This window comes from Chrysochloris asiatica, unplaced genomic scaffold, assembly GCF_000296735.1.
Source record: "Chrysochloris asiatica unplaced genomic scaffold, ChrAsi1.0 scaffold00028, whole genome shotgun sequence".
Classification (NCBI taxonomy): Eukaryota; Metazoa; Chordata; class Mammalia; order Afrosoricida; family Chrysochloridae; genus Chrysochloris; species Chrysochloris asiatica.
In genome coordinates this window covers 8,590,466-8,608,229 of record NW_006408546.1, presented here as the reverse complement: position 1 = coordinate 8,608,229, position 17,764 = coordinate 8,590,466, and the positions used below count along the sequence as shown (strand labels likewise).

Below are 17,764 nucleotides of genomic sequence, written 5' to 3'. Positions count from 1 at the left end.
AATGCCTTACTTTGGGAGGAATTTGGGAGGTGTACTGTACAGCATTAAGGCGCTCTTGTAGCGTACTGGATTATGAGCTGGAGTGCTAACTTGCAAGGTCAGTACTTACAATCTAACAGCTGCTCCGTGGGAGAAAGATGAGGCTTTCTGCTGCTGTAAAGATTTACAGCTTCGGAAACCCTATACAGGGTCTCTACGAGTCAATATCAACTCCATGGCACATAACCACACAGCACTAACCATTAATACCACTCTGGAACTTCTAGGTAGCGCTTTGATTGCCCTCAGTAGGTCACACCTGGAGCATCTTTTAGCCCTAGATTGAAGGAGAGAGCTTACACTTGTGGGTCCATTTGCTAGCCTTCAGGAATCCACTCCAGGAACCTCCAGTCACACATCTCAGGGCATCTGCGTAGCTTTTGAAGGGATTGACTGATTTTGATGACATTGAGCTCCTTATTTGAAGTTTGAAGATGTATATCGTTTGAAGATGCTTATGGTTTAGTTCATAGTCATGATCTAAAAAAACCAGTCAACAAATATTCAAACTGGGTGTGACCAATATACAAGCCACTCTCCGGTGGGAGAATGGTGGCCACCAGGAATGGGAAAAGTGCAGACACTGAGGCTAAGGAGTCTGAAAGAATACAGACACCTGGACTTGGGCTTCTTGCGCCAGCATCCCCCTCCCCCAGTGCTCACCGCTAAGCTTCTGACAAGGACAGCTCTGGCCCAGCGTTTTTTCCAGAGGCTGCTACCTCCTCCCCCAAAGTATGCACTTGCCAGTCTGAATCCTTAAGTTTTGCCAGCCTCATTTACATACTAATTTGCATGCCTTTACCCTGATGCTTTCATCTGATGGTTGGTGGTGCAGAACACAAACAGCATCATTGTCAAGGGTTTGTCATGCCAGCTGCTTTGTGCCATTTACGGCTTCTTTCCCAGCCATGGACCAAGGTCTGGCCCAGGCAAAAAAGAATATACACATACATGCCTTTTCATTATTTCTCTTCCTGAGAAGAGAATCTTGAGTCAATTTATGCAAATTGCCATGCAGATTTCTACTGCAGACTTTATTACAGTGCTTGTCAGAATGTGGATGCAAAATTATATTTCATAATCAATGCACATAGGAAGGTTTCAACAAGTGCCTGAGGAAACATCTCTTTCCTCAGGGATCAGCTGAGCCAATGGAAGTGTTTGTGCAGAGGGAGGCACGCAATATACAGTCACTCTGTGCTGTGTGTCTGAACCCCTGGTGACACTGCTTCATACCATGTTTAGAAAAGAAACATGTGGATGCAGCTATGAAATCTGTGCTTGTGAAGATTCTTCACATTTTGTGTAAAATGAAGGACCTGCCATTCTTCATAAGTAGTGTAATTTGTCAGCTTAGAGATATTAAAGAATAAATAAGCATTGCCAGGCTTGGGGCTATCTAATCACAGCAGACTAAAGCTCAGACGAATGCAGCTCAGCCTCCTCTGAGGGCTGTTACCAGTACAGGAAGCACACACAGCTCAGTGGAGATGGACAAGACAGGGCCATAGACGGGCAGCAGCGTCTCCAAAGTCAAGTCTCCTGCTCAGGTTGTCTTGATGACCTTTCCTTACAAGCCTGGAGAACAGTTGTGAACAAGAATAATTTACTCCATACTTTGTAAGAAGAAATGAGGTGCAGAGAAGGAATTTCTGACCAAGATTTCATGATAAGCCAAATGAGGCACATGACCTTTTTAGAACCTGAGGGTCAGCTTTTCTTGAAGCTTTGGGAGCACTAGTTAATAGGAATTGTAAGCAAAATAGTTCCTAGGCCAGAGAAATATTGGGAAGCATGAACTAAATGAATGAAATGGACCATGTTTCTTCAGTGTAGGGTTTCTCAGAATCTTTAACATGTCACTGTGCTTTATGACTCCCCAGAAAGCTAGGGTATGCAGCCATTCCCAGAAATACTGGTCACAGTGTCCTTTTTTTCCTGAATATTGCCTCATGGGTTTGTGCTTTATACAGCTAGACTGAGAAATATCATCAGAGGGTCTCTTATGGGGTGGGTTCCACAGGTTTTCTTGGAAAACCCTGGGTCAGTTGGTCATGATCAATAATGGTTCATTTTTGCTTATATAGCATATCACAGAATAGAGTACATTCATGTATCGTGACTCATTTAGTCCAAAAGTCCTAAGAGGAGGTTTGACTATTTATATGCAGATGAAAAAGATGAAGTCCAGAGTGGCTAAGACATTCTTCTAGGATGTCAGCATTTTCTGACTTCCAATGTTCTTCTAAGCTCACCACAGAGCACTAGCAGAAAGTCACGGGAAAAAAGACTCTCTCTTAGGAAAGAAATCAGAAGGCAGACAGGACCCCTCTGAATGTGTGGGTGGACCACTCTGCTAGCTGTATGCATGACAGATCCTCTAGGGGTGGCTCTGATCTATCCTGGGAGGGAAGTTTTGTTGGCAGAAACCTTCCTTCACCCTTACTGACCCCAATGGCCTATGAAATCTCCTGTTGTTCATGTCAACCAGCTGGTTTCCCTGGTGCTGTATATACAGCATGGATTTGGGTCTTACTTTCAAAGTTGAAGTGACTTCCTCCCCAGTCCCACACTCATACCCTCCATACATACACTTCTACATGCAAATAAACATAAAGCTACATGCATACATGAAAGGAGCTCTGGTAGCGTAGTGGTTACGAATCGGGCTGTGAACCTTAAGGTTAGCGGTTCGAAACTACCAGCTGCTCTGCGGGAGAAAGATGAGGCTTTCTACTCCCGTAAAGATTTACACCCTCGGAAACCCTGTACAGGGTCGCTATGGGTCGGAACCGACTCGACGGCACTTAACAACAACAACAACATGCATACATGTGTATTTCCAGTCCTCCATATGTCTTCCTCACATGCAGGTGCACACTCCCATAGTCTTGTTCCAATCAGTGCACACTCATGCACTTAACTGATCTGTTCTGACTATTGAGAAGCATGGTAGGCCGAGGCAAGCCACAGGGAATCACCAAGGTTGCTGGGCCTTTTTATATAAGAGTGGGACCCACTTGGGTTCCTAGTTGTGCATTTTGTCTGGTGTCACCATATGTCTGTCTCCAAGGAGAACCTGAAATGGAAGCCACAGAGACGACAGTCCCATACATGCAGAGGAAAAAAAAAAACTTGAGCCAGAAGGAAAGGCAGAGGAGATAATGCTAGCAGAAATACCTCATAGAACTCAGCATTTAACTCTGGGTCTCCTGGTTGTTAAGTGCTGTCGAGTCGATTCCAACCCTGGACAGGGTTTCCGAGGCTGTAAATCTTTACGGAAGCAGAAAGCCTCATCTTTCTCCCATGTAGCAGCTGATAGTTTTGAACTGCTGACCTTATGGTTCTCAGCCCAATCCATAACCACTACGCTACCAGAGCTCCTTGGGTCTCCTGGTAGCCCCAGGGAAAGAAAGCACCAGAAGCTCCCAACACTGTGTGCTGAACCAGATTTTGGAAGTACTTAAGCAGAGCCAAGGTCCACGGTTAGAATTCTAACCCGGCATTCTTTGGGCCAGTATGTAAACAGGCATGTGAAATGGCTTTGCAGGCAGGGTTTATATTTCATGACAGAATGGCCAGTGAGGCAGAGATATGCCTCACATGGCGAATGGTGAGATAAGCTATCATAGACAACCAAAGCATGATGCATTCTCGTCTGGCTCAGCTACTGCTAAAACCATTCTGGAGAGTTTGGGCAAAGTAGTCTGGGACCATGACTGCTGAGAATCGGATTTGGCATAAAACAGAGTCTGAAGAAACCAGCAGAATGGTGGTAACAGCTCCCAGGCAGATCCAGCAGCCCAGAAACCTCTGGAACCCATCGGCTTTGATGCTGAGCAGTCTTGGATTGCCTGCTCATTCCAGTTACTTCCCAAGATGATATTTGGACCTTTCGCATCCCTATGGGCAGGAGAATGCCCATCTTCCTGGCTCTGGCAGATGACATGAGTGATATGCAAGGCATGATCACTAATTGATAGTTCTGGTGGTGTGACGGCAGAAGCTTCCCAAGGAAACAGCACCTTATGCCATGCCTTAGTGGCTACCCTAGCTGAAATGACTTGAACATTTCCTGGAGTCTTGCAGCACATTCCTAATTGGCTTCCTTTTTTTTGTCCCATTCTTCATCCTGCAACAAGATGGTCTTTCCAAAGCCTAAGCTATAAGGAAGACCCAAACCCATCATCTGGGCTCTTGATCTCTTTCCAACAACTCTACAGATAATTCACAGTCCATTGGTCCTGATCATTTTTATTTTTCTGAACATAATATGTGACTTCATACCAAAGGCCCTTTTTTGAAGCAATTTCTGTTACCTGTAACAGAGAGTTTTCAGTATGTACCCATGAATTTACTGTTTTCTCCTGTGCTTAATTTCTTCCTGAAGATCAGTTTCCACTGTGTCTTTCCCCTTCCATCTGAACAACTCCCTTCAGCAGTTCTTGTAGTGAATTTCTACAAGTCACAATTTTTGTTGTTGTTTTTTGTATTTATCTAAATGTGTTTTTATTTTGCTGGCACTTTTAGAGAATATTTGCACTGGATTTATAATTCTGGGCTGATTTTTTTCCTTTTAGCATTTTCATGTCATTCCAATGTTTTCAAGCTTCCATTATTTGTAATTACAACAGTCATTGTCCCTATCATTGTTCTCCTCTGTGCAACTTGTCACCTTTTTCTGGTGGCTGCTTTTATAATTTTATCTTAAATTGTTTGTGTATAGCAGTTTGACTTTGAGGAGAATAGATATGGGGAGTTTGTTTTTAATCCCACTTGGACTTCACTGATTTTTTTTTTTTTTTCACTCTGTAAATCTACTCCACTTAACAAATATAGGAAACTTTTGGATATTATTTCTTAAAAATAATAATAAATCCCCATTCTCCTCCTTTTCTTCTCGGATGTCAACTAAGCCTATGTTAAAATGCTTGGTAATGCCCATGAGTTATTGAGGTTCTATTTAATTAAAAAAAATTTTTTTTCTGTGCTTCCTTTTGGATAATATCTGTTGATACATCTTCAATCTTTAACCTGTCATCTCTAATCTACTGTTAAGATCATTGTTGTTGTTGTTAAGTGCTATTGAGTCAGTACCGACTCGTAGCAACACTGTATAGGGTTTCCAAGGAGCCACTGCTGGGTTTAAACTGCCAACCTTGTGGTTGGCAGTCTCCTGCTGATCCTACCTACAGTGCCACACCAGGAAACTCATTAGTAATTTTTAAATTTCAGAGACTGTATTTTACGAATCGGGCTGCGAACCTTAAGGTCAGCAGTTTGAAACTACCAGCTGTTCGCAGGAGAAAGAGGAGGCTTTCTGCTCTTACTAAGATTTACAGCCTCGGAAACCCTGTTCAGGATGGCTATGAGTCGGTTCCGACTCCACAGCACATAACCACCACCAACAGATTTCTATTATATCCTTTATTGTTTCTGCTGTTAACAGAATTAAAATTTCCCTATTCCCTTCATCTGAGATGCCCCTCCTCACCCCATGTTCCACTATCCTCCCTATCTTCACTTGCTAGAAAGAAAATATTTATTCAAGATCTTGCAAAATGTCCCCACCTTTCCTCAGGAAATCAGACAGAAGAAAAATCTTCCACCCCTGGATCCTTAGGGCTCCTCTAACTATACTAAATTTTTTCATTAGCAAAGAACTGCAGCCCTGTATATGTGTCTTAGCTCTGTAAGATATGTTGTCCTTAGGTGGCCAGGTTCCCTATGGGCAGGGCTCATGGCTTGTTCTACTGTGTGATTAGCACATAGAAGTTGTTATTGTAAAGTGACCTCTATAGGATTTCTGACGAGTGCCTGGTGGGTCTGATCTGCCACCTTAAGAATAAAAAGGTTCAGTGTTTATCCTTCAGCACCACACCAGCTCTCAGTTATAGTGGACCCCATGAATAAGTGTACAGGTACTAATAATTTGCACTGTTTGTCAGAAAGGAGCTGTCCAGGGAAGAAGTGTATGACCACCTTCTCCCTGTAGACCTGGCCTTCCTGGGAAGAGATGGGCACCATCTGGCAGTAATAGGAAGCCAGCTGCTTATGCCTTGTGTCTGATAAAAGAGATTGATGTCAAGTAACTAGAAGTTTTGGCTAGGAACCAAGACCCAGCCAAAGCCCCCTTAAAAGTTCTTGTTTCGACTCTGGCTTTAGAGGGCTGAAGTCTTTTTTTTAATTTCCCCTTCTGTTAAAATGTAAATGAACTTCCTCTTAAGAAGGCTCTACTGATCCATTATGGCTAATGACCATAAGATTCTGACAATATGGAGCCAGACAGGATGTGAACCTCTCCTCCCCCATGCAAACTCATTAACAGCTTTAGAGCATAGTTACAGCTTCAGAAATGAAGGGATTTCAGGAAGCAGAGGGAGTAGGGGTGAATGACTCAAAAGGAGGGGCTTTGTAGTTAGAGAGACCTGGGTTTAAATTCTGGCTCTGTTGCTACCACCTGTGGGAATTTGCTTCTAAGTGGGCCTTGGTTTCTTCATCTGTGACAAGCACCTCCCACATCAAAGGGACATCTCCCTCCTCTCTCAGCCCATGCAAGGAATTTGACACTCCTCCTGATACCACGCCTTCTCTGACGCCAATCACGGGGCCAAGTCAGAGTCTAGACAGTTGTTTGCAAACCTTACTGCACAAATGAGGGCTTGTCTAGAATTCAGATTTCCAGGCAGGCACCTCAGACACTGTGATTCCATCTGAGCGGGACTTGGGAATCTGCATATTTTAAAGCTTCCTGTGTGGTTCTGATACATGCAGTTCACAGGCTACATTACCAATGAGAAAAACTGAGCAGAATGAGTTGGTTCCAGTTCAATAAGAATCTGTTAAATGAGGAACACTATGACCAGCTTGCATGTTCAGAAAACAATTTGTGAAACAGCTGGATCTTGAACTCTCAATAGTAGGTATTAACCACAAGAAAGAGCATTGTGTGGGGCCTGGGAAGAGACACAAAATGACTGTTGGATATGGGAAGTCCCAGCAAGAGTAATGCTGCTAGAGTGTGAAGTTCACGGTGGGTAAGTGGGACTTGGGACCATAAGAAGCCAAGGGGAAGCCTTGAACATCGCTGTATAAGCCAAACTGAAGTGTTGGGACTTTTTCCTAGGGGCAGTATGGAGTGATATGATTGGATTTCTATTTTTTAAAGATGACCCTAGCAGCTGCATGAAAAATAAATTAGAAGGGGAGAGCCAGAGGGCAAAGAGATAGATGACCCTAAATCTTACTTTACCTCATTAGTAATAAACCATTTCAGTATTCCCCTTTATCTTCTAATAACATCAACCACAGCAGTGAAACCCATAGTACCAATGACTAAACATCAAAATTTACCCTGTGCCAACTGCTGTGCTAAGAGTTGATATCATTATTTAATTTAATCCAATCACAAACCTGTGCTATGAGTTAGGCTCTTTAGTATTCTTATGTCACAGCCGTGAAGACTGTGTCTTAAGAAATGATTGGCAGTTCAAACTCACCAGCTGCTCCTTGGAAACCCTATACAGGGTCGCTATGAGTTGGAACCCACTCGACAGCACTTAACATCTCGTGGTGTGGTGCTGTAGGATCGGAACTGGACGGCAGACCACAAGGTCCACAATTCAAACTCACTAGCTGCTCCTTGGAAACCCTATACAGGGTCGCTATGAGTTGGAACCCACTCGACAGCACTTAACATCTCGTGGTGTGGTGCTGTAGGATCGGTACTGGACGGCAGACCACAAGGTCCACAATTCAAACCCATCAGCTGCTTCTCGGAAACGTTCACAAGGTCACTATGAGTTGGAACCAACTCAAAAGCAATTTAACAACCACAACAATCACCAAAAGGCAACTTTGGAAGCTGGCCTGGTGATCTGCTTCCAGAAGGTCACAGCCTTGAAAACCCAATGCAGTGGTTCCACTCTGTCTCCATGGTCTGTCCACTGACTCAAAATCAACTGACAACAAGTGAGGATGAGAAGTATTGGGGTAGTGTGTGGGCAAAACGGAGGAAGGAATGTTCTAAGTCATTGCTGAGGTAGATGGGAGTAGGAGGCACTGTTTTCATCTTTATCCACGTGGGCCATTTATGGTGCTGTTACAGAGTTTTTCTTAAGGGTTCTGATTTCTGTCTGGTGATGTTTCCCTTCAGCCTGAAGCATTTCTTTAATGAAGGCCTTCTGGTGACAAATGATCATAGCACACTGCTGTTCTCAGCCCTTGAGACTTTAGTCCTGCAGTCCTCTGCTGCACTGGCTCTCTGTGCCATCGCCTCTGTCACAATCTCTGTTGTTGCTGCTTTTCTGGTTAGGATCCCTCGCTCTTCTCATGTTCTTCCCTCATGATGTTCCTAGGTCCCTTCTTCCTGAAATGACAGATTAACTACCACCACCACCACCCCTTTTAGTTGCACATCTTCTACATTTACCGTTGTGACAATCGCCATTAGATCTGATAACAGTTACTCACAATTGAATCATAAATTGTGATTCCTATCCTCATCATCACCAGACCCATCTGGACAACAGGAAATCTATTCAGTAAAGTTTCTGTTTTACTCCCCTAGTTCTGACATTAAACACCCTCATGAAAGCTTGTAAGCCAGCCACTTTGTACCTTCCTAGCCCCCAATTTTAATAGCCAAAGTCTAATTACCCGTTCCTATCAACCCACTGTATTGAGGAGGCATGTTTGACCCTTGATATGAAAAATATTTCCCCGTTCGGTTGGAATTTTGGGTAGCTTCATACATGAGCAAAGGTCTAGTCAATCAGATTATAGCAATTTACATTCCCTGTATCACACTTCTTTCTTTCATGTGGTCAAATTCTGGTCAGCAAGCTACCCAAACTGGGTCAAATGGGTACTGTGTGCAAGTTTAGGAGTTCTGGCACCCTCCCCCCTCTTCAGACCAGCTGGCCCGTGCACTCTTAACTCTAGCCCTCAGTGGCTAGGTTGGTGTTCTTGTGGGGATATGTTTTTAAGCAGACTTTATCACTCAGCATATGCAGATACAATGTCTGTGCTTTGTCACCAGTCCTTATAGCTGTGGGAAAGAAAGTCTGCAATGGCTCCAGGACCTGGTTGGATAGGAAATGGGGCCCGAACAGATCTGAGAGAATGGACAAGTGGAGGACCTGAGGTTTCTCTGTCGTAGGAGAAATATGGAACAGAGAATAAGGTTTTAGAGAGCTGGAGAGATAGAAAGTGGCTTCTTTCAGCTTTACTTTTCTTATTACCACCTATTTTGGTCTAATGAGGCTTTTTGCTCCTAAGAAGATATAAAGTCTCGGAAACCCGATACAGGGTCACTAAGAGTTGGAACCAACTGGAGGGGAGTTAACAACATCCACAGTTATGAGGTACAGTAGCGATAAAGCATGTGAGTGTCCAGTAAGTGGTGTTTATGATGATGATACAGGCCACTGGGCTGAGCTTTGCCAGACTTAATCTAAATGGCACAGTTCCTGGTCATGCCACCTGGTGACTTCTCTGCCCTCCACAGAAGCAGAACGCTCTATGCACCATGAGATGAGAAGGTATTGTCATTGCTACAATTATCATCAATAACATCAGCATCCATGGCTCTTACTTTTGAGGCCTGCATATCTTCATGGTTCTTTGCTCTGTTAATTGGACATAATTTGTTGTTAAGTGCTGTCGAATCGGTTCTGACTCATAATAATGATCCTCTATAGCGTTTCCAAGGAGCGTCTGGTGAGTTTGAACAGCTGACCTTGTGATTCAAACTGACCTTGCAATCCAGTGCTTTATCACACAGCGCCACACCAGGACATAGTTTAGCTGTGTTAAAATCAACAACAAGAAGATAACAGCAATTTCAACACTACAGTCTGAGTATAAGCATTCCAACGATGCTGAGGTGGCACTTCAGTGTTTGGGACTCACACTTCCTCTGTCTTGTTGGTCTGTCATCATTAGTCTGCCCCCACTCATCTGTAGAGACTAATATGACTCACCACCACCATGTCTGCAGTCTAAGCAGTGAGTAGAAGAAAGGGGGCAGCTGTGGGCCCAGCCTGACCTATGAAGGACCTTCCAAGATGCATACATCTCTGTCACATTCCATTGACCTGATTTAGCTACCCAGTTGCAAGGGAAGCTGGGAAGTACAGTCTTTGTTTGGCGTAGCCTTAAGTCTACTTATACATCCTGAGTTTCATTACTGTAAACAGGGGTATTAGACATTGAGGGGCTGCAGGCAGACCCTGCTCTTGGTCCTGAGTGCATGTTCCTGGTTTTCTGCTCCTGTCACCCTACAGAGAGAACTTGGCACTCCATGGAGACATTTCCACCTCTTTTGCACATTATTCTCAGTGTTCTGAGGTATACTGAGAGGTAGGTGATGTGTGGTTGCTAGAACAAAGTGGAGTTCACCAGCTATTAAATATTTAATGGCTGCCAGGAACAAGTCAATTCCAGACGTGTTCCCGAGTGCCTGCATAATGCTGGAAGGTTGTGCAAAGCTGGGTTAGAAAGAGCCCGAGTGCTGTGAAGGTTTTACATCCTCTGAGCTCTGCCTCTGATTGGCAAAGTCACATAAAGTATCCTCTGACTTTCCTAGTCTGTTCTTTCATCTCCAAAGAAAGGTTGGGTTCTGTTTAAGGTCTTTGTCTAGCACCGTGTTCTAAAATTCTATGCTTCCCTTACATTCCATGTCTGTGCATTAAAGCAGACTCCCAAGAGGATTCAGCCACTTTAAATGTTTTGAATGGAACAAGTTGGGGGTGTGAGTATGTAAACGCATGTGCCCACATGCATACAATTCTACACATGTATACTGTCAGCCTGGGGGTCCTGCATCATGTGGTTTTCTATTACCTTGGGCTTCCCTTGGGTGTGTTTTTATACACAAAAATCACTGAACACTTTCCCATATAGTCCAGCTTATTTTTAAACTTTATTTTTGTACTAAAATATTTGTTTTATTTTAAAAATACTGTTTTTACTATGATTTGGGTGAGTGAAAGTTTACATAGCAAATTAGTTTTCCATTCAGTAATACGTATTTTGTTTCCTGGCATTGATTGCAGTATATCACTTCTCTTGCCAGTTACTCTCTGGGTTTACTGTTTTCTATCCCTTCCTGCCTCCTGAGCTTTCTCCCTGGACAGATGTTACTCTTTTCATCTCAAACGGTTGATTGTTCTGAGGAGTACAGACCTCCATGGTGTTATTGTTCACCTTCTAGATTTGTCTGTTGTTTGACTGACAGTTTCAGGCTTGATGAGTACTGAGGACCATGGTCTCAGGGGTTCTACCTGTCTCTGTCAGACCAGTAATCCTAGTCTTTTTTACAATCACAAATACTTTGTTTTTTTTTTATTCTAGAACAATTAGATGCTTATTGTAGAAAGTTAAGAAATTATAAAAAGAAGGGAAAATATCACCCATATTGTCACTGCTGACATACTGTTGTTCATATTGACACTATTAACTCTTCCGTATATTCCTTTTTCATCAGCATCTAAGAAAATATATCAAATCCGTACTACATCTTGTAAATTTAATGAGTAGGGATCGCACTGTGCATAATGGTTTTCCAACTTTCTTTTTTTCTTCTACTCTCTGATTACTTCCTCAGTTCCTTAAGGTGATGTGTAATGACTGCCAGGGTCCTAACACTGTACTTGACCAATGCCTTGGATATTCATGTCATGTCTCAGTCTTCATTATTAGTAATTTTGTAAGAGTGGTATCGCCATTACTCATAACACTGGTACAGGTAAGGCCCAGAGAAGTTGGGTGGCCTGCCCAAGGTCACATAGCAAGTGTGTGGTACTTCCGGGCTCAAAGGTTGACTGCACCCTCCCCCGCTGCCTTTCCTTGGTACACAAGAATGCTCCTGACAGTTGGCTCCCAACCAGTTGGTCTGGGGAGAAACGAACCAGGGGGTGGTAAATGGGGGTTCCCAGTGGTCTATGAGTAGCCCAGCAGAGCGGAACTACCTGCTCCCACCTTGGGGCAGTGGTGGGTCGCCTTCATTCCAGGGCTGAGGGGAGAAACTGTGTGGGAGCACACGGGGATGGGGGTGGGGGGGCTGGCAGAGAGGCTGTGGTTCCTCTTCTCAGAGTACCATCCATCTTCCTCCCCATGCCAAGAAGCAAACCACCCACGCCCATCCTTAGCTTCACTTAACTTCCTTTGAGGGACGAGAAGCATTCACTGGGCATAGGTGTCCCCTGTTACTCATTATGTCACTGCCTCGAGTCACTAAATTGTTGCCCCTTGGCCCAAGACCTTTTAACCTTTGATCTTCCTGTGCTTTTCCCTAACAGGCAACCATTGGGATTGACTTTTTGTCAAAAACCATGTACTTGGAGGATCGTACGGTGAGTGCTGACTTTAGCTCCTTAGGTGGGTGGGATGGAGTTCTTGGGCTTATCGCTCAGGACCCTCAACTGGGCACCACTGAGAGAGCCTGTGCTCACTCCAGGGGCTGGGCCTCCCCTCTCCCACCCCCGCCATGGGGACTCTTCTGCTCTTTGCTGACACCCCTCCACCCTGCCCTTCCTGAGACAGGTGCGGCTGCAGCTCTGGGACACAGCCGGCCAGGAGCGGTTCCGCAGCCTGATCCCCAGCTACATCCGTGACTCCACAGTGGCCGTGGTGGTGTACGACATCACAAGTGAGTGTGGGTCCTGGGTGCACCGAGTCTAGGTGAAACCTCAGCCGGGCAGTGTGCGAGCAGTGTGGAAGCTGTAGACCCTGTGATGACCACTCCTCTCTGCAGGCCACTCAGCCTGAGGAAGAGCTGCCTGGAGAGAGCCTGTCTTCTCCTGACAATCTGTTTGCTCTGGCTGCCCTGACTCTGGCCTTGGAGCCACCTATTCCCCCTTCTCTCACTTGCTGAGCCCAAGGATTCTTGACGGAGACCTTGCAGCCTTCACAGGACTTTACAGAGGCCTTGGTAGGGGGCTGCCCTGTAGGACCCACCTTCTCTGGGGGCCTCTCCTCGATTCACCCCACCACTTAGCCTACTCCAGGGCCCCCATTTCTCTTTCTGGCCTGACTTCATGTTGTTGTTGTTTTGTGCCATGGAGTCGGTTCCGACTCATAGCGACCCTGTACAGGGTTTCCGAGGCTGTAAATCTTTACCGGAGCAGAAAGCCTCATCTTTCTCCCACGGAAGAGCTGGTAGTTTCAAACTGCCGACCTTGAGGTTAGTGGCCCAATTCATAACCACTATGAATTCATATGTGCCCCTAATTGACTTTCACAGTGACCTTGCAGAGTGGCTCAGCAGTGCTAGGACTTCTCCCAGGGCAACTCCACAAACCTACAAGGACTTCCCTCCAGAGGGTCCCCTCCTAGTCTGTGCTTCCCTCCTGCCTCTTCTTCCATCTTCCCGGTCTTCTGCAGGGATTTGGCTCTCACTCCCTGTTTTATATCTGCTCTCCATCTCCAGATCTCAACTCCTTCCAACAGACCTCTAAGTGGATTGATGATGTCAGGACAGAGAGGGGCAGTGACGTCATCATCATGCTTGTGGGCAACAAGACCGACCTGGCCGATAAGAGGTAGGAATGCAGGGACTGATGGGCATTGGTGGTAAGTCTGTACTTCTGATCGATCCCCATGTCTATGGGAAAGGCCCCTTGCCTCCCCCCACACCCCACAGTTCTTATCTCTGAAGCCCCCACCTTCCATCACCAGGCAGAACCAGGGGCAGAGTGTGCCTATGTACTGGGCCACATGGGGCTAGCCCCAGCTGGAGAAGTCCCTCAGACTCCAGCTGGCCTCATGCTGTGCACATACCAGTGTGTTTGGGGTGCAAGCGTTCAAGTCCCCAAATGAGAAAATGCAGAATTTCTCTAGAGCATGGATCTGTTTCCTTGACCCACTCTCCTTGGGTTTCTTCCTGTGTCTGGTTGTGAAACTCCCTTTCTAGTGCTGAGGGCTGATTTACATTCCATTTACATACATCTTCCCCAAGGTGGTGCAAAGGGTTAGACAGTTGGTTATTAAACAAAGGTTGCTTGTTTGAACCCACCCAGAGCAGCTCAGAAGGAAAGCTTCTGAAAGGTCAGAGCCATGAAAACCCTAGAGCACAATTCTACCCTGATACACAAGGGCTTACCATGAGTTGGAATTGACTCAACAGCAGCTGGTTGATGGGACCACTCATCTCCTGTGAGACCATCAAGCAGAGACAGCAACAAGTCTTGGACTTCAGCAAAGCAGTGGAACCTCTTGAAATGAACTGTAATCAAAAGATTGACTGTTTGAACATGCCAAGAGGCTCCATGGGAGAAAGACGTGTGCTCCTGTAAAGATTACAGGCTAGAAAGCCCCATGGAGCAGTTCTAGTTTGTCACATGATCCTACTATGAGAAGCTTACAAACCTAGACTCTTGACAATTGCTGAGATAGTATGACACAGCCCCCACCACAAGTCTGCCCAACACCTGCTTCTAAGCTGGGAAGATCCTGAAGAAGGAATAGGGAAGGGTCCAGTGTCCTGTTGTGCTCCTGGACACTCTTTGTCCTGGAGAGACTGTACTTGGAGACTTGGGTTGGGGGCATATCAGAACCCTATCCTCAGGGCTGTCTAGGGAACCTGGTCTTGTCCCTCTTCCCTGCTGGGCAGGCCCCTTCCTCACCTCACATTCTTCCTGCCACCTCTACCAGGAGCTTCCCCTCTGTTGAGCTGATTTTCTCTCTCCCCCTCACCTGTAGGCAGATCACCATTGAGGAAGGGGAACAGCGCGCCAAAGAGCTAAGTGTCATGTTCATCGAAACCAGTGCAAAGACCGGCTACAATGTGAAGCAGGTAGGGACCATGGAAGCCCATGCAAGGGTGCTGAGCATTGTTAGCCATGATTTGGGCTCTGCCTTGCCCCGAGGGGCTAGACACTGGGTTAGGAGCAGCCAATCAGAGCAACCATAAAGCCACCCAGTGGGGGACAAGCTGACCTCCAGATTGGTAGAGTGTGCAAGAGGGCAGCAGTACAGGTCCTCAGAGGGGCCACCTGTCAATCATTAGCCACTATTTGCAGCCACCAGTGACTTGGACCTTACAGTGTTGTCTGAGTGTCCAGCCACCAACTTGCATATGGCGGAGAGAAGCAAGGTCTTCTTAGCATCTTTACTTCACTTTGGATGAGAATACAGGAAACTCAGTTTAGTCAGCATCTTGGGTGGGGATCATGCCCTGTCATGGGCAAGCATTCTGGGCTGTGGAAAGTGATGTAGGCTTGAAGAAGAACGGTCACAGGAGGGGGAGAGGCCTTGTGAATCAAACTAGAGAAGCCATAGAGGAGGTAGAGTTTGAGCTGAGACTTGCGGCAGCGGGGCTGCAGGTAGCCCAGAAATAGGATTCAGCAGGTTAGCAGACTTGGGTTAGAAGAGTCTCCATCTTCATCTTCACTGATCTTTAGTATTTCCTTCAATAATGAATTGAGGCAACAGGCCTCAATGACTTTACTACCAATAAAACTCACAGATATATTCTTATCACTATGTAATGTTGAAATATGTAATCTTGAAATACCATTTACACGCATCACTACTTCAAAATGACAAAGTTATTAGACCCACGGCTGGATCTTTCTGTTTAATATGTTAATACAGAAGTACAAAATTTGCTATGTCACACAGTGATATTTTTAAATATTCTAGACATATATTTCAGCATTAATTTGTTTCCTTTATCATTCTGTGTAATTGATTTTGCACATTTAAAAACAGTATACTGGAAAAGAGTCCATAGGGTTCCCCAGATTGTCAAACGGGTCTTTAGATCAAAAAAAGGTTAAGAACCTCTGCCTTCAAGGATGACAGGGACTTAGGGCAGAAATGAGGAGGGGGCCTCCCAAGTAAGGGCAATGGCAGGAACAAAGGTGTGGCAACAGGGATGCCTAAAAGAAGGTGAGGTGGCGGTGAGCTCAGTGAGACACGTAAGCTTCACTTCTGAGAATACTAGACAACCTGCCCATGCAGCAAGCTGTGATCTTGACCTTCAGAATGCACATGGCTTACTTCATGGGGTGGAGGTGAGGAGCATTCTGGGTGACATGTGGGAGGAGGGATGCAGAGATGCTGGAAGAGACAGAATGGGAGGGACAACAGCCCCAGACAATCCCAGAGTACTGGCCCCCAAAGCTCCCAGGATACAATGTTCCCCTGTAGCTAGACTGCCCTTCACATGGCTCCAATCACACCCACCTTCCTAGTCTTCCAGCGTAAAGGTGAAGCTGTCCCAAAGTATGTGGTGTTCACAAATAGCTCCTGAGACCTTAATTCTCTGAGAGATGCAGGGGTGCTAGGGTGCAGTCCCTGCCCTCAGGGCACACAACAGGCAGACTGGAAAGTTAATCATCAAGGTCAGGATGAGGAGATGGTGGGCAGGCAGCACAGAGAGCAAGCGTGGGGAGCCCGGTGGAGCCTGGGGAGAGAAGGACAGGCCAGGGCTCACAAGGCGTCTCCCCCTCTCACCAGCTCTTCCGACGTGTGGCATCAGCTCTGCCCGGAATGGAGAATGTCCAGGAGAAAAGCAAAGAAGGGAGTATCCTTTTCATTTCACAAGTGAGTGAAGCAATGTCCTGGAGAAGCCATTTCTCCAGGGATTTGTCCACTTAGCGTTTTCTTACCATGGATGGGCACTCACTGGCTCTCCAGCCCTACCTGCTCTAGATGGCTGGGTGTGGGGCGGTGCAGCCCCACACCTTCCTCTGTTTGGGGATGCAGCTGAATCCCATGGTCTGTAAGCCCCCCTGACTCTGATCATCTGTGATTAGTTTTATCCACCCCATGCTTTGACTTCCCAAACAGAGTGAGGACACCAAGGGATATGTCTGGAGTGGTCATGCAGGGCAAGCAGGGGAAATAGTAACTCTCTGCTCTTCTTTACAATGGACACTGATGTGTGTGTCATGGAAAGCAAGAGCAGAATTTCCACTGCAGGGAGAGTTTCGTTCCATGGAGGGAATGATCTCAGCATGTTGTAGTCTGCTCGCTACAAGAGATAGCTCCCAACAGGTGCCTCCTATCCTGTCCTGCCAGCTCCTTGCACCCACCATCCCTGCAGTTTCCCAGGCTTGTGGAAAAGGGGCCATACACCATTGCATCACCCAGCCCAAACCTGAGATAACACTCAGCGGCTGGAATTGAGGTTCTCTGATTTGCCTGATGTCACACAGTCAGGTGTCCCTGCCTGCCTAGGTCCCCAGAGCATGGCCACTCATTTCCTGACCTGTGTCCCTCAGGATGCAGTATCTCCACAAAGCGGCTTCCTGGTGCCCTGCCTCTCAGCCCCATAGGCCACTGGGTACACACCTGGGGCTGATCAGAGAAGGGCCACGGGAGCATCAAAGGGCAGCCTCCAGCTATTGAGGGATAAAGCATAAGAAACTTGGAAAGCTTGGTGTTAAAGCTAAAGAAGAGACACCTGTACGTCAGTATTTCCCCTTATCTACCTGCGGCCACCTAGTTCTGGGCTTGGGGTGCTCTTGGTCCTGCTGTGCAGAGCTCTCAGACCACACTGAGACCCTCCTGGTGGGCCCGGCAGACTTACCCAGGTGCAGGCCCCGCAGCAGCCCTGTCTGTGATCTGCACAGCACTGATGTAGCTCCAGGTTGGACAGCTGTGAGGCCTCAAGTTACTCGTGAGCAAATGGGGAGGCAGAGGCTTGTCCAGGGCTTGTGTCTGCCCCTTGAATGAGAGCACCACTCAGCCATACCATGGTGTCTCACATCACATG

At 46.2% G+C, this 17,764-nt stretch overlaps 1 protein-coding gene across 2 annotated transcripts in view; it reads left to right on the top strand.

Annotated features, from left to right (window-relative positions):
* The window catches only part of RAB6B (RAB6B, member RAS oncogene family), a 92,635-nt gene that overhangs the window by 66,153 nt on the left and 8,718 nt on the right, over window positions 1–17,764 (top strand). The window contains exons 3-7 of one of the 2 annotated variants that reach the window (XM_006840034.1): window positions 12,342–12,395; window positions 12,586–12,691; window positions 13,472–13,583; window positions 14,743–14,836; window positions 16,504–16,570. In XM_006840034.1, the coding sequence (XP_006840098.1) occupies window positions 12,342–12,395; window positions 12,586–12,691; window positions 13,472–13,583; window positions 14,743–14,836; window positions 16,504–16,570 (433 nt within the window). The remainder of the gene's footprint in view (window positions 1–12,341; window positions 12,396–12,585; window positions 12,692–13,471; window positions 13,584–14,742; window positions 14,837–16,503; window positions 16,571–17,764) is intronic. The other variant, XM_006840036.1, reaches the window with a different exon arrangement.